Source organism: Sceloporus undulatus, chromosome 2, assembly GCF_019175285.1.
Source record: "Sceloporus undulatus isolate JIND9_A2432 ecotype Alabama chromosome 2, SceUnd_v1.1, whole genome shotgun sequence".
Classification (NCBI taxonomy): Eukaryota; Metazoa; Chordata; class Lepidosauria; order Squamata; family Phrynosomatidae; genus Sceloporus; species Sceloporus undulatus.
In genome coordinates, this window is record NC_056523.1 from 78585753 (window position 1) to 78599829 (window position 14077).

At 41.2% G+C, this 14077-nt stretch overlaps 1 protein-coding gene across 1 annotated transcript in view; it reads left to right on the top strand.

The window, feature by feature from the left end:
- Positions 1-14077, top strand: part of RHOA (ras homolog family member A) — a 42299-nt gene that overhangs the window by 26428 nt on the left and 1794 nt on the right. Inside the window, exons 2-4 of the mRNA XM_042449677.1 lie at positions 3601-3758; positions 9650-9770; positions 10563-10693. Of these exons, the coding sequence (XP_042305611.1) occupies positions 3603-3758; positions 9650-9770; positions 10563-10693 (408 nt within the window). The 5' untranslated portion in view covers positions 3601-3602. The remainder of the gene's footprint in view (positions 1-3600; positions 3759-9649; positions 9771-10562; positions 10694-14077) is intronic.

Here is a 14077-nt window from a genome sequence, read left to right on the forward strand (position 1 = left end):
CTGGAAGCTGCCATAGGTCCAGATTAGATCAGATTCTATTTTGATTGATCACATAATCCACTGCTTGGGCAAGTTCTCATCAACTGCTTCAGGGTTTCAGTGGCTGACCTGCTATAGTCCATCCAAGATGACATTAAGAAGGGACTTGACCTACATGGTTATAAGGCAGGTGTCTGCCATCACGTCGTTTCTGCTCCATACGAGAGCAGCTAGAATGGCAGCCATCCTCACATTAAGAGGCTGTTGAGGGGAGTTTTCCAACAGGGCCTGCCCACCAGACATCGTCTTCCATCTTGGGATGTGAACACGGTCTTAGAGGCTCTGACGGTTGGGCCGATGAAGTCCCTTTGGGAGGCCTTCCTCGAACACCTCTCCCTCAAGGTCATCTTTCTCACGGCCATTCCCTCTGCCAGATCGGTGTCAGAGCTGGGGCCCTGTCGGTATGTAAAGACTTGTTTATTTTTAGGCCTGTCTCAGTGTGCCTTCGTCCAGACCCTACCTTTGTGCCTGGGGTCAACTCAGCCTTTCAGGTGTCACAGGACATTCTCCTGCCTTCATTCTGCCCCGATCCTAAGAAGGACTTGGGAAAGATCTGGCACACATTGGATGTGTGCAGAGCCCTCAAAATCTACATCAAGAGGACTTCAACCTTAGGTCATCTGAGATGTTCCTTTCCTTTCGCCTGGGCTCTTTGGGGTGCAAGGTACCAGTCTCGACTCTGAGTAAGTGAATCAGGTCTTGAATTCAAAAGAGCTACTGAACTCTTGACCTCACTCCACCCGAGGGGTTGATGGTGCACTCAACCAGGAGTGCATCTACACCTGCGGCCTTGACCACTAGCGCCTCCCTGTCAGATATTTGCAGGGTGGCCACATGGAAGTCGCCTTCGACCTTCATAAGACATTACAAACTGGATGTGTCTCAGTCCGCAGAGGCGTCATTTCAAAGGAGGATCCTCCAACAGATTGGGTCGAGGGCCACAGTCTCCTAGCAGCACCTCCCTCCCAGTTCAAGAGGGCTTTTGTAAATCCCAGATTACAGGAGGACAGGACCCTCTCTGCTGGGAAAAGGAACGTTGGGTATTTACCGTGACACGTTCATTTCCTGCAGAGAAGGGTCCTGGCATCCTGCCCACCCGGGTGCTGCCTGCGGCCTCCGACCCTGCCTGCCTGTTGGTGGACCTGCCTGGTTCTTCTTGTTGTTGCTGGATTGGTATTCTGAGTTCCTTTTTGTTCTTGGACTAGTTTTTTCTAAGGTGTTCTAGTTAACCCTTAGCTGAGGTTATTGAAGTTCAGTTCCTTGATTACCTTACTAGTCGCTTGGCTTGTTATTGACTGAGGCTCAGGGGGGCTAGCTCCTCCCTATATAGGGGCCGGTCTTTTGTTTATTGTCCCTGCCTACAGGAGCAAATAGGAGGAGCTAAACCCGGATTACAGGATGCCAGGACCCTTCTCTGCAGGAAATGAACGTGTCACGGTAAATACCCAACGTTCCTTTAACAAACATGTCCACTGTGTATCTTCAATTATAGTAGGCCCTCCGTATCTGCAGACCGCGGATTCCAGCATCCACAGACAACAAGCCCACATGGGGGGGAAGGCAGAGGAGGAAGAGGATGAGGAAGAGGCGGCGGCAGGAAGAGGAGGAGGAGGAGGCAGTGGGGGAGAGGAAGAGGCAGCCCCCTGCCACCCGCCTTAATGAGAGCAGCGAGGCTGGCCTCAGGGGGGCGAGAAGACAAAGTCACATTGTCCCCAGTGGAGGCACAGCCGTGTAGCCATGCCACCATTGAGGACAATGGGACTTGAGCATCCATGGAATCCCCTGCAGATACTGCAGGATCCCCTGAGGGCCGACTGTTCTAATGTGAGTACAGAAGAGTATAAGAAGTGCAGTACAGTGGAGAAGAGTAGAACTGTGTATGGCATTCACAGCTTTCCAGGTTATCCTATTTCATTTTATTTATTACGATCAACTGATCAAACAGCAATCACATACAATAGTTAATAATTAAAATTTCACTTATAAAATTATATTAAAAAGACAAAGAGGGAAAAGTAAAATAAGATAATTATAAATGCATGAAATCATTATAAAATTTTAACAGACTAATAAGTATTAGTTATCCCAAATAGATAGACGTAAGTCTACGAAAGATCATGCTGCCAACTTCTGTCTTTCAGTTAGTCTCAAAGGTGCTACATGATCTCGCTCCATACTGATTCTGCAGACTAACACAGCTATATCTTTAAATATGGCAGTAGTAGCAGTCAGTTGCCAAAGATAAAAGAGGCTGAGACACAGAGGAATGCAAGATGAGTGGCAGTGGCTTGTAGGACAATATTTTCGGTCAGCCTTGTTCAGAAAGTTGATTTGCAGATCAGTAAGGATTTTTTACTTTTAATTATTTTACACAAGGATAGGCAACCTGGTGTCTTCCAGGCATGTCATACCACAACGCTAATCAGTTTCAGTCAGCATGGCCAATAGTGGGAAATTATTAACCAAACTTGTGATTGAGCAATAACAGCAACAAAATGACACTTTCTTCCTCTCTCCCAAAAGTAGAGCTGAAAAAAGTTTGGGGTAACTAGAAGTGCGTGTTCATGGGGGATTATTGTGAGCTCAATTCTAGTACGGAAAACAAGTTTCTGGATGTAGAGGTAATTAATTCTGAGTATATCTCCCTTGGATATTATTTTAAAGTAGATTTTAAAAGCCTGAGGTCCCCTTATCCCTGGTTTCAGTCTGAGGCAGTGATGGTGCTGGTGAGGTTACAAAGTACAAAAAGCTTCAAAAGGGCTGTGCACTCTGATTACCGTATATACTCGACTATAAGTTGAGAAATTTTTGCCCCAAAATAGTCTCCAGAATCCTGGGTAGACTTATGCAAGGGGCAATATGTCTTTCACCAAGCTTCTCCCCAGCTGGGCTGCCTCCGCAAGGGGCCCAGTTGGGGAGAGCCCGGGAAGGGCGCGCGTTCGCCCTGGAGACCTCTCCTTCACTGGGCTCCCTCCTCACAGGAAGCCCAGCGAGGGACAGGTTTCCCAGGGCAAGCTTTCACCCTGGAGACCTCTCCTTCGTTGGGCTACCTCCTCACAGGAAGCCCAGCGAGGGACAGGCTTCCCATGGCGCGTGTTGGCTCTGGAGACTGCTCCATTGCTGGGCTGCCTCCATGGGGGAAAGCCCAGCTGGGGACAGGCTTGAAGGGCACACGTTCGCCAGCAGCCTCTCCCCAGCTGGACTCCCCCTTAAGTCAACTTATCCACGGGTCATATAAAAACCCACATTTTTGGCCCCAAAAGTTGACCTAGACTTATACACGAGTATATACAGTAGGTGATAATCTGTTTCTACACTCAGAAAAATCTTTATTTTTATTTTTTTAAGTGTAATAATGTGGGTGTGAATCCAGGACACTACTTGGTGGGAGAGTTCAACTTTCCATATGATTTGAATTTGACTCCCTGGTTTAACAGTTATAGAAACTGGTGTGAAATAGTCTCAGGATGTTAATTTTCCTTGACTCTCATATCCATCTAAAATATTTTAGTAAAAGAATCTTTGCTGCATCCTAATGATCTTTTTGTTTCTCCTTGGCAGCTATGGCAGCCATTCGGAAAAAACTGGTTATAGTCGGTGATGGTGCCTGTGGCAAGACCTGTCTGCTCATTGTATTTAGTAAAGACCAGTTCCCTGAAGTTTATGTTCCAACAGTATTTGAAAACTATGTAGCAGATATTGAAGTTGATGGAAAGCAGGTGAGTATGCACTCTTATCATTACTGTATAGTTTATTTTTATTATTTTAACACAGATGAGATTTAAGAGATTTAATATTATTGATTAAATCCAGTGTATCTTTTGTATAAACAGAAAGGTTCATCCAGTTGCACAGCAAACCAAGATCCAGCAGTAGCTTTTCACTAATTCTTTCTTCCTTCTGCAGTTCCCTGTGCCATTTCCCATAGTGTTCTAATGGGTCCTCTGACCCTGACGAGGCACAAGGAGCTCCAGGGAAAAGGAAGAGTTAGCAAAAATCACCTTAAGCAGGAGCATATTGTAAATGGAGTGTGGAGTATGAACAGAGACTCTGGATCTAAACCAAAACAACTTCAGAGCTCTGTGTAACTAAGGGCACTTTAGGTTGAAACTCGCTTCTCAAGCTGTGATCCAGATATATTAAAACTAGCAAGACTGATGTAGGGATATGTATTCATGTTGGGTGTAGTTCCCTGATTAGGTAAAGTGTTCCTGTATTGTTACAACTCTGTAAAAACATGATTTTTGCTAAAGTGAAGGATTGACTTGCTGAATGTTAGTTTGACTTGTTCCTGTATTTAGATCAGGGGTTCCCAACCTGGAGGTTGCCAGGTTAGGAATCCCTCCTCCCTCTCCTTCTCCCCGTGGGTGCAGGCGCTGGAACAGGCACCGCGCGGGAGGAAAGGGGAAGGGGGTGGTGCTCCCTCCTTTCCCTTCTCTCTGCAAGTGCCTGCGCTGGCGCAGGCACACGCAAGGAGGAAGGGGTGGGTGAGGACCGCCTCTTCGTGTCCCTTCCTTCCCGCGGGTGCTGCACCCACGGGAAGGAAGGGACGGTAGGGGCTGCCTCCTCCTCTTCTCCCCGTGGCTGCCAGGCAGCCACGGGGAGAAGGGGACCGGACTGCAAGCCCCAGCGGGCTTTGCGGCCAGAGGTCCCACCCCTTTTCCCTTGGCAGCCTCCCTAATTGGTCAGGAGGCCGGGAAGGGGCGGGACTTCTGGCCGCAAAGCCTGCTGAGGATTGTAGGCGACCAAAAGTCCCGCCCCTTCCCGGCCTCCCAACCAGTCAGGGAGGCCGCGGGTGGGACTTTCATCCCCAGTGAGGTCGTGGCCCAACAAAGGTTGGGAACCACTGATTTAGATGAAGTCAAAGAACTGAAGAAATAGTATTGATTTCTTAATTAAGCCTTTGGTAACTTCTGAGTTTTTATTCATTAAATGTATATCCCATCTTTACCAAAAGAGTAAGTTTCTCAGAGCAGTTAACAGTAATAACATTCAAACAAACACAGTCACAATTAAAATATATGAATAGATTGAAATAAGTAAAATACTAAATAAAAGTACCTAAAAATAAGTAAACAAATGGAAAAGCCCTGACTTTTTAAATGGGAGAATATGTTTTGTCACATAGCCTTGTCTCAAGTTGTCTCAGCTTTATGCATCATAACCATCACATAGAATTGTTTGCAGAAACCAACCAATAATCAGTGAAACTGTTGCATCAAGTGGGTTGCGTGCGAGACTGACCAGCTTAGTTTTCCAAACACTTTTCAAAGTGTTCACATTAGAGTAGTCCCAGTAGGATGAAACTAATACTGCTTCTTCTTATTCATATATCTATAGCCACCCATTTTTTCCCAGTATGGGACACAAGGCATCTTACAACAACTAAAACAAACACAGTACAAAATTCAAGGGATACAAATACTTAACAACAATTAAACTAACATGAATTTAAAATCAGTTTAAAACAAAAAGCATTAAAAACAAAGTCCAGCATATTATACAAGGACTGTTTCTCCTTTTTTAAAATAAAATAAAATTCAATTATCAAAGGCCTGCCAGAATGAAGATGATTTTACCTGCTTGCAGAAAGACAGACAGTAAGGAACAGAGGTCAGGCTAGTCTCTTTGGGAAGGGAGTTCCAGAGCATTGTGGCAGACACACACAAAAAACACTCCTGTGTTACAAGCAGATGTACCTGTGAGGTGATGGTTACCGTGGACAGATTGAACAGGTTCAATATACTTCATTCTAACATTCTTTTTGGATTAAATATGTGGTATATAATTTTAATAATAAATATTGTTGAACTCAGTGGGACATAACTTTTAAACAGCTTAGTTTAATCCCGCAACACCACCACCAGTGGGTAAGGATGAGAACAATTGTATTAATTCAGGCTCAGTGTGACTTCTTCCAAGATACATTCTTGGATGAGATATTCAAAGGATATGAATTATTCTACTCATTTCTAAGAGAGAGGGCTAGTGCTTTAGTACACTTTTCAGAACAATTCTGCCAATTCAACTCTTGCATGAATACTGTATTTGTATCCTTCACAGAAGACTGTAGCATTTTAAAAAACATAAGAATTGGTTCTTGATTTAGAGATCCTGGCATTTTGAAAAAGGCTAGTTTAAAGACCTAGGACAGACCTCCTCAGCCTAGGTTTCTCCAGTAATTTGGGACTATTTACTGTAATCATCCTCAGACATCTTGATCAGTAATCGAGAATGGTAGGTTTAGGCCAAAACATCTGGAGTACAGTTTTCTGTACAGCATTAGGTTATTAGGTGGTAACCTCCTTCTAAAAAGTACTGAATGTCCTACCTGATTTTCCTGATAAAATCAGATGCGGACTAAATAATTTGAAAAGAGCTTTCAGAAGTTACACTTTTTAGATGGGCAATGTTAATTTTTTATATCTGGGATATCCTCTTTCAGCTAAGGATTACAGTTTTTCTTCCTTCTGCACAAAAATATTCACCGTTATTGTGCTAAGAGGAAAAAGCTGATTATCTGGAGGCAGATTGTGCCGTTTCTCTCTTTTGATTCTCACCCTTTGCTGCTACTTGTTTATACTTGAATATGGATAGCTAAATACTAAATATGCATACCTGATGTCAATTTGAGAAAGTTATGTTTGAATTAATTCTCCTTTTTCTGCATTATATACAAATGTGGTAGGTTAATCCTTTCCATTAATTGCTCTTTATTATTTTACCAAGAGCAGCATCAATTTAAAGGTGTGTGTATTATCAACGAAAGCAGAGTATGCATGTCTATTGAATATCCAAATATAAAATAGGGTGATCCTTAAATTTGTCTCAAGTTCATCCATAGGCGATTCTGGTGTATTTTCACTCCACGTGGCAATTCCATGTGTTTCAGGGTATAATATTCTCCATGCCCACAATAATATTTCTGAATGTGGAAGAGGAGTGCAAATTGGTCCTAGAGCTGAAACTCCCAGAATTCCTCCTTATTAGCTGTGCTAGCTTAGGGGCTATTGGGAGTTATAGCCCAAGAACATTTGGGACAGTGCACAGTTCTAATCCCTAGTGTAGAGTGAAGGCCATTGCACAGTGCCCAAACACTGCACCAAAAAATTATTATACTTATTATTATACTTTATATAGCGCTGTAGATTTATAGCGCTGTAGACCTAGCATGTTCTGAGTAGCTAACAATTATATTTTTGTGAAACAAAGCAACAGACATAATTTCTATGTCTTAAAAATACTTCCCTTGTTTCCAAGTGGGGGAAAAATAGCTTGTTAAAATCCAAAAAATTAAGAAAAAGCTTGTAGTTCCATTGGAAAACAGTTCTTACTTAATTGAAAGAAGACCCAGCATTAATGGTATAATGGGGTAATTTTCTACCCCAATAATAAAGTATGCACAAAGGAAAATGTCCCCTGTAGAAGAGCTATTATTTGTGTTAGCCACCTTGTAAGCAGTTTTAGCATGTTATTTTGATACCGGAGTAACATTTGCAAGCAAATTTTCCCAGACGTGATGCATTATGTCCCTGCTTACTTATAAGTAGTTTACAGTGGAGAAGTGCTACTCTTATGGTTTATTTTGTTAAGAGGTCCACTGTAGACATGGTTAACAGACATCCTTTCAGTTCTAAACAGGAGGTGGGAGGCACTTCCACCACATTTTGTCCAGTGTGGAAATATAGCTAGAGTAATGTTGCCATGATGTTGTAACCAAGCTGGGCTTCCAGTGGTGTGTCATGTTGCTTGCCCAGATGAAAGTCTCCCTTCAGATGACATGATGTGCATTGCAACATCACTACATTTTATTCTTGGTTTACTAGTATATGTTGCCAGAATGGTCATTCTGACCTTGTGCATGTGTTTGCCAGTGGCTAGACCCATCCCTGCTGTGTACCACGTTCAAAGCTGCTTCATCAGTGATTCTGTACACAGTTCTTTTTCTTTTTTCTGTTATGGAACTTGAAGTATCTTATAATATCTCTTTAGGTTTATCAATATGGCTTCAGGCTTATCATTGCTCTGAAGCAGCATTTTGAGATTGGCAGTTTTGCTCTTGTTCTATCCACTAAATATACATCATATTGGCCTGTTTCCTGATCTATATGGTAAAAAACTCAGAAGTAGTTCAAAGGTTTGCTTTTTTTTATTTGTTTGATTATTTGTTTGTTTGTTTGTTGCATCCTTCTCTGGGCTGATCTGGCCTAAGTGGTTTCTTTGGCTGCTCTGTGTTAAATTGTCCATGGACCATGGATGTCACCACCAGGGCCTTCCATCCCTGTCCCTCATGACATCAGTATCCCCACTTGGTCCTTCCAGGACAGGATCAAGTTTCATCTGAACACCTTCAATTGTTTCTCTCAATCAGATTTTAACTACAAAATGGTATGGGACATTTTTTTTATTTTTATTTTTATTTTTTGGTCGCAGTATATTTCATTGGAATCAGTGGAACAAAATGTAACCCATGGCAAAATGGAATAGATTTTAAGCAGTTTTGTTCCACTGTTTTTTGCCTGTTTAAAAAAAATACAGAACATGTAGCTGAAACTTAAGGACATCATTGAAAACTCTTGTGACAATGTCAAAAAATGTCTACATTATGAACTCTGCAACAAAATGTGACTTTAAATGTGTGTGTTACTAAAATGCCCAATCTGGTAGGATGAGGGTTAAATAATTTACAAACTGATCCAGGACTCTGGTAGATGAGTTGTATGCATCTGAATTATTCTGATATTTCAGTAAAACTATTCCTTATGTGTGACCTAAAATATAATACAATTTCTTAAGGAACTGTTCAAATTACATTTTTTGGACAGGGAAGAAACAGAGGAAAGCACATCTTCTAGCTTACAGTTCCTCTTTTATTGTAATATATTACATTTTCTGTTCTCCATTCCCTTTAGCACAAGAGCAGGAATTGTGTGGTTCTGCGAATGTTGCTGTTTACAACACCAGCATTTTATGCCATTGGCCATTTTGGCTGGCAGTTGCAGTCCAACAACATCCAGAAGGCCACATGATTCCCATCATTGATTTAGTGAAATTTGATTCCAGCCAACATTCATATATGTCAGATTCACTAGTAAGAAAGTTGTCAATCCCAGTGAATTTTTTTTTAATTTAGTTAATAAATTCTAAAGCTGGGGGGGGGGGGTCTATGAATCATATGCAGCCTCCTAGCCCCTTCTGCAGCCACTTCTGGAATGATTTTTGGTTTGTTTTCTGGAGCCACTCCAGCCTATGGAGGGTTGAAAACTGGCCTTCAGAGTTTGACCACCCTAGCTCATACCATCACATTCAAAGTCATCATTCTAACCATTGAAGTTGTGAACAAATAGATGTCCTTATATTTGTTTCATGAAGCCAGCAAAAAGGAGCTCTGAACATCCTTTGAAAGTGGTTCTAAAGCCTCAGGTTCAATTACAGAGAAGCCTTGCTCCTCTCACACCACTCTTCTCACTACTGTAGAGCACAGTGTTCCCAGGGTACTAAGTGAGATTTGGGCTAATAGAGAGTGAAGCAAGTGCTAAAATCTTTCTGATGAAGCTTATCTATCAAGATACCTTTTGCTGTTGGCTGAATGCCCTTATTTTTCCTGTAGGTGGAGCTGGCTTTATGGGATACAGCAGGACAGGAAGATTATGACCGACTTAGGCCTCTTTCATACCCTGACACTGATGTTATACTTATGTGTTTTTCTATTGATAGTCCTGATAGTTTAGGTAAGTAGACGAAACTGAAATTCATAGCATATACCTTAAATTATTTTGTTGCCAGCAGAATGTCAGTGCCATGATTAAAACTAAACCTTTAGTAAACTAAGGGCCCAAAGAGACAGGCCAAAATAAAGCTGCTTCGGGTCTCTTTGGAGGTATGCTGTTTAAATGATGCATGCGTCCTAAGAGGCCGGAAGCCGTGCCAAAGCCACGCACCAGTCCTAAGGACTGGAGCGCAGCTTTGGCGCAGCTTCTGGCCTCTTAAGATGTGAGTGTCATTTAAAAAGCATACCTTTAAAGTGACCTGAAGCAGCTTTATTTTGGTCTGTCTGTTTGAGCTCTACGTTTTTAGTAAAATGTTGGTTTCTGTGGAATGGGGTTTAAACTGACTGATGAATTATAACTGTGAACAAGATTGTATATCCATTTATACAACATTTGTGTAAATATTTCCTTTTTATCCACTTCTTTACCAGGAAGCATTACCTTCACAGAAAGTATCCATAGTCTGTAATATTAGCCATTTGGATGCATGTAGATAGTGCTTCATGCAATTAAGCCAGTCACCTACATGAAAAGGAACGAAATGTCCACCTTTTCAGAACTAAAATTGATCTAGTTGATGGTGGTTGTTCTGTCAGTTTCTGTACCATTTCTCATATTTAATAATATATCTAAGTGGCGATCATAGTAATAGTAATTGTAATATTCTAGTATTTAAATGGGGGGAGGGAGGAATCTGTTGTTTTTGGCTTGTTGGTTAAAAATCATTCTTAACATGATTTTGTTTTACTTCAGAAAACATTCCAGAGAAATGGACTCCAGAGGTGAAACACTTCTGTCCCAACGTACCCATCATCTTGGTAGGAAATAAAAAGGACTTGAGGAATGACGAACACACAAGACGAGAGCTGGCCAAAATGAAGCAGGCAAGTTTTCTTTCTGTTTAATTGTTTATAGAATGTTTGTTGCTGTGCTGAGAGGTGGGGCTTGAACTCTTCGTTTTATGAATAAAGCTGTTGATTTGCTTATGGTTGTGCTGCTTAAAGTGGTGGTCTGCAAATTAGTTTTAGTCCACACCTGTTCCAACTACTGGGCTGCAGGAAATTCCTTGAAAACTGTGAATAAAATAATTTATTGTTATTTGTCATCGAGTCAACTTCAACTTAAGGTGATCCTCAGAGTGAGAAACCTGCAAGAGCCCTGGTCAGCTGCTGTGCTCAGCTCTTGCAAACTCAGGGCTGTGGCTTCCTTGACTGAATCAATTAAATACAATAATATGCAATAATAAATCAGGTAGCAAAAATATGGTGCTGGCCCCTGGCATATTAGGGATAGCTTGACAAGCACTGGCACATAGGATCTATTACCTACTCTAAAAGATGCTTTGATGTCTGCTTTAAAAAAAAAGAAAAATGTATTCTTAGTTACTATGAAGAATGTGTAGAAAAACATTCTTGGTGGCTTCTTTGTTGTCAGGATTTGTCAGAGGATGAAAATTCAAGTCTGTGATATGTCTTCAGGAAGCAGTACTGTACATACCTTCATGTCTAAGTATGTACTACTAAAGAAAGTAGTATGGGGTAGTGTCAGGATTAACCTGATTAACACACTAAGCTTCTGTGACAGGATAAATACATTTTTGTTTTAGTAGTTTTGCTAGCAAAGGTTGGGAAGAATATAAACCAAATTGGGATGTGATGCTTATAATCTTCAAAGAGTTTATTTGTTCATTTCTTTGTTCTGCAACTTTAAAAATGCATTCCGTTACAAATGGACAGAGTAATTTTGCAGTCTTCTAAAAGACAGAGAGATTAATTTGAGCACTCCTTGGAATGTTTTTCAAGTCTATCCAAAATACAGTGGTGCCTCGGGTTACGAAATTAATTCGTTCCGCCGCCGCTTTCGTAACCCGAAAAGCATTCGCAAGCCGAAATGCCATAGGCGCTAATGGGGAAAAGCCGCGATTTCGTGCGAAAAAGCCAAAAAAAGCACCAAAATTTTTTTCGTAACCCGAAAAAACATTCGTAACCCGGAACAATTATTTCCTATGGGATTTTTTTGTATCCCAGAAATTTCGTAACCTGGGTATTTCGTATCCCGGGGTACCACTGTATCAAAAATTAGCAAAATTGATGGGGAGGCAGGCATACAAGCCTTGCTGGTAGCATTTTCAGACTTACATACCAGCAAGATGACATCCTCATATAGTCAGTGGCAAATATTAGCAAAATATTAGGGTGCAAATATTTGCCACTGACTATATGAGGATGTCATCTTGCTGGTATATAACTCTGAAAATGCTAACAGCATGGCTTGTATGCCTGCCTTCCCATCAGTTATTGCTAATTTGTGGTATCTTGGGTAGACTTGAAAAATATTCCAAGGAATGATCAAATTCATCTCTCTCTCTTTTATAAGAGTGCAAGAGTACTCTGTCCTAGTAATTTGTAACACTGCAAAACTACGTCAGCAATTATTTGAATAAAAAAACATGTTCTGTGTGAATATGTGAAACTTTGAAGTTCATTTTGTCTTTTCATGCACATGCCTTGGAATGTAAGCCACTTTGCATATACTGTACTCCATTTCCTGTACATTTTTTTTAAAACCTTTAAAGCTTGTATTTTTCATTAGATGTATGCACAAAGCCATCTTCTGTTCTTTAATTGGTTTATAATTCAGATAAGCTAAAACTCACTTTGAAGTACTGTATTACTTTTAATTAGGGCAGTGTGAACACTTTTAAATCATTGAGATTGCTATACAGTGCTCCCTCGGGTTACGAAATTAATTCGTTCCGCGGCTAATTTCGTAACCCGAAAAAAACGTTCGTAACCCGAAACAATAAATCCCTATGGGATTTATTCGTATCCCGAAAAATTCGTAAGCTGGGTAATTCGTATCCCGAGGTACCACTGTACTGTACATTGTTTCAAGGCGAGACTAGTTGGATTTAGTCCATATTATGAGATCCTTAAGGAATTGTATCTGGCAAGGAAATAGCTACATGACAAGAGTCTCTATGAGTTTTCTGATCTTGAAACAGGAAATAAATCTAGTTGTACTCTCTCTAGTTCTCTCATTCTAATACTTTCGAAAGATCTAACTCAGAGCAGCATTGCAAGTATGTGTGTTTTTCAGGGAGTGATCACATCACTTGTATTGTTTTGCTCATTTGTCTAAGTCTTCTTCATCTCATTTCCCAGCTGTCCTAGCACTATGCAGCATTTCTTCAGCCACTGAAATCTGAACACCTTTTCTCTTCCGAGTTCTTTCACTTTTCTTGCATTTGACATCATACAAATAAGTTGCCTCTGGATAGAAAATTGAGCGGTTTTGGAGTGCTGTCTAAATCAGGATCAGCTATTAAGCTAGGGGAGTAAATTTCATTCCTGCAGACTGTACTTGCATCCTGTAGTGGACCAGAAGTAACATCACATAACTTCCAGTTGCCATTTTTTGGCCAAAAAAATGGCCTTTGCAATTGAAGGATTAGGGAGGCAGTGAGAAGGCAAAATGGTTTTGTTTGTAAGCAGTCTTTCTTTGAGCTGTTCTGGGTGGAAAATGGCTTGAAAATTGATCCTATTTGTTTTGTTGTTGTTTGTTTGTTTGTATTTTTGTTGTTTGTGTTTTTTTTAAATTTTGAGGAACTTTGTGTACTGTCAGGGAGATTTAGGAGCTGATTGCAACTCATGTGTTGCATTTTCCTCACCCTTAACTAAACCCAATTTTAGTACTATTTATAGTAGAAACATTGAAATGAATGAAAAGCATATGTACACAAGGCCCCGTTGATTTCAGTTGATTTACTCTGGATTTAGCTGAAAGAAGTGTCTTAACTACAGTTGCCCCTCCTAACTTGCGGATGTGGGATCCGCACCCTTGAATATCTGCGTAGGGGCGACCTCCGCTATTTGCAGTAATGTGTGCACACGGCCCCTGCATGCAGGGGCGCGGCCCATTCAAGCCTATGAGGCTTGAATATGCGCAAGCCTCCATTTTCGTGGGGGGTCTGGATGGATCCCCCGCAAAAATGGAGGGCCAATTGTAGATTGCTTCAAATTGTAACATAAACTTCTGGAAAGATAATAGGAGATCTCTAACTTCTGCAAGAACTGGAGGGAAGACATATGCAAGCATAAATGCAATGCATGTACACTCGTTCAGATTTGTGAGGGATCCATTCTGGTCCCCTCCCTCCCCCGCGAATCAGAAATAGGGCAGATTTTCAAGCTCCACTGGTTATAACCGTCTAATTATTATCCCCTCTGTTGTAAGCCGCCCGGATTCCCAGTGTTTGGGCGGCATAT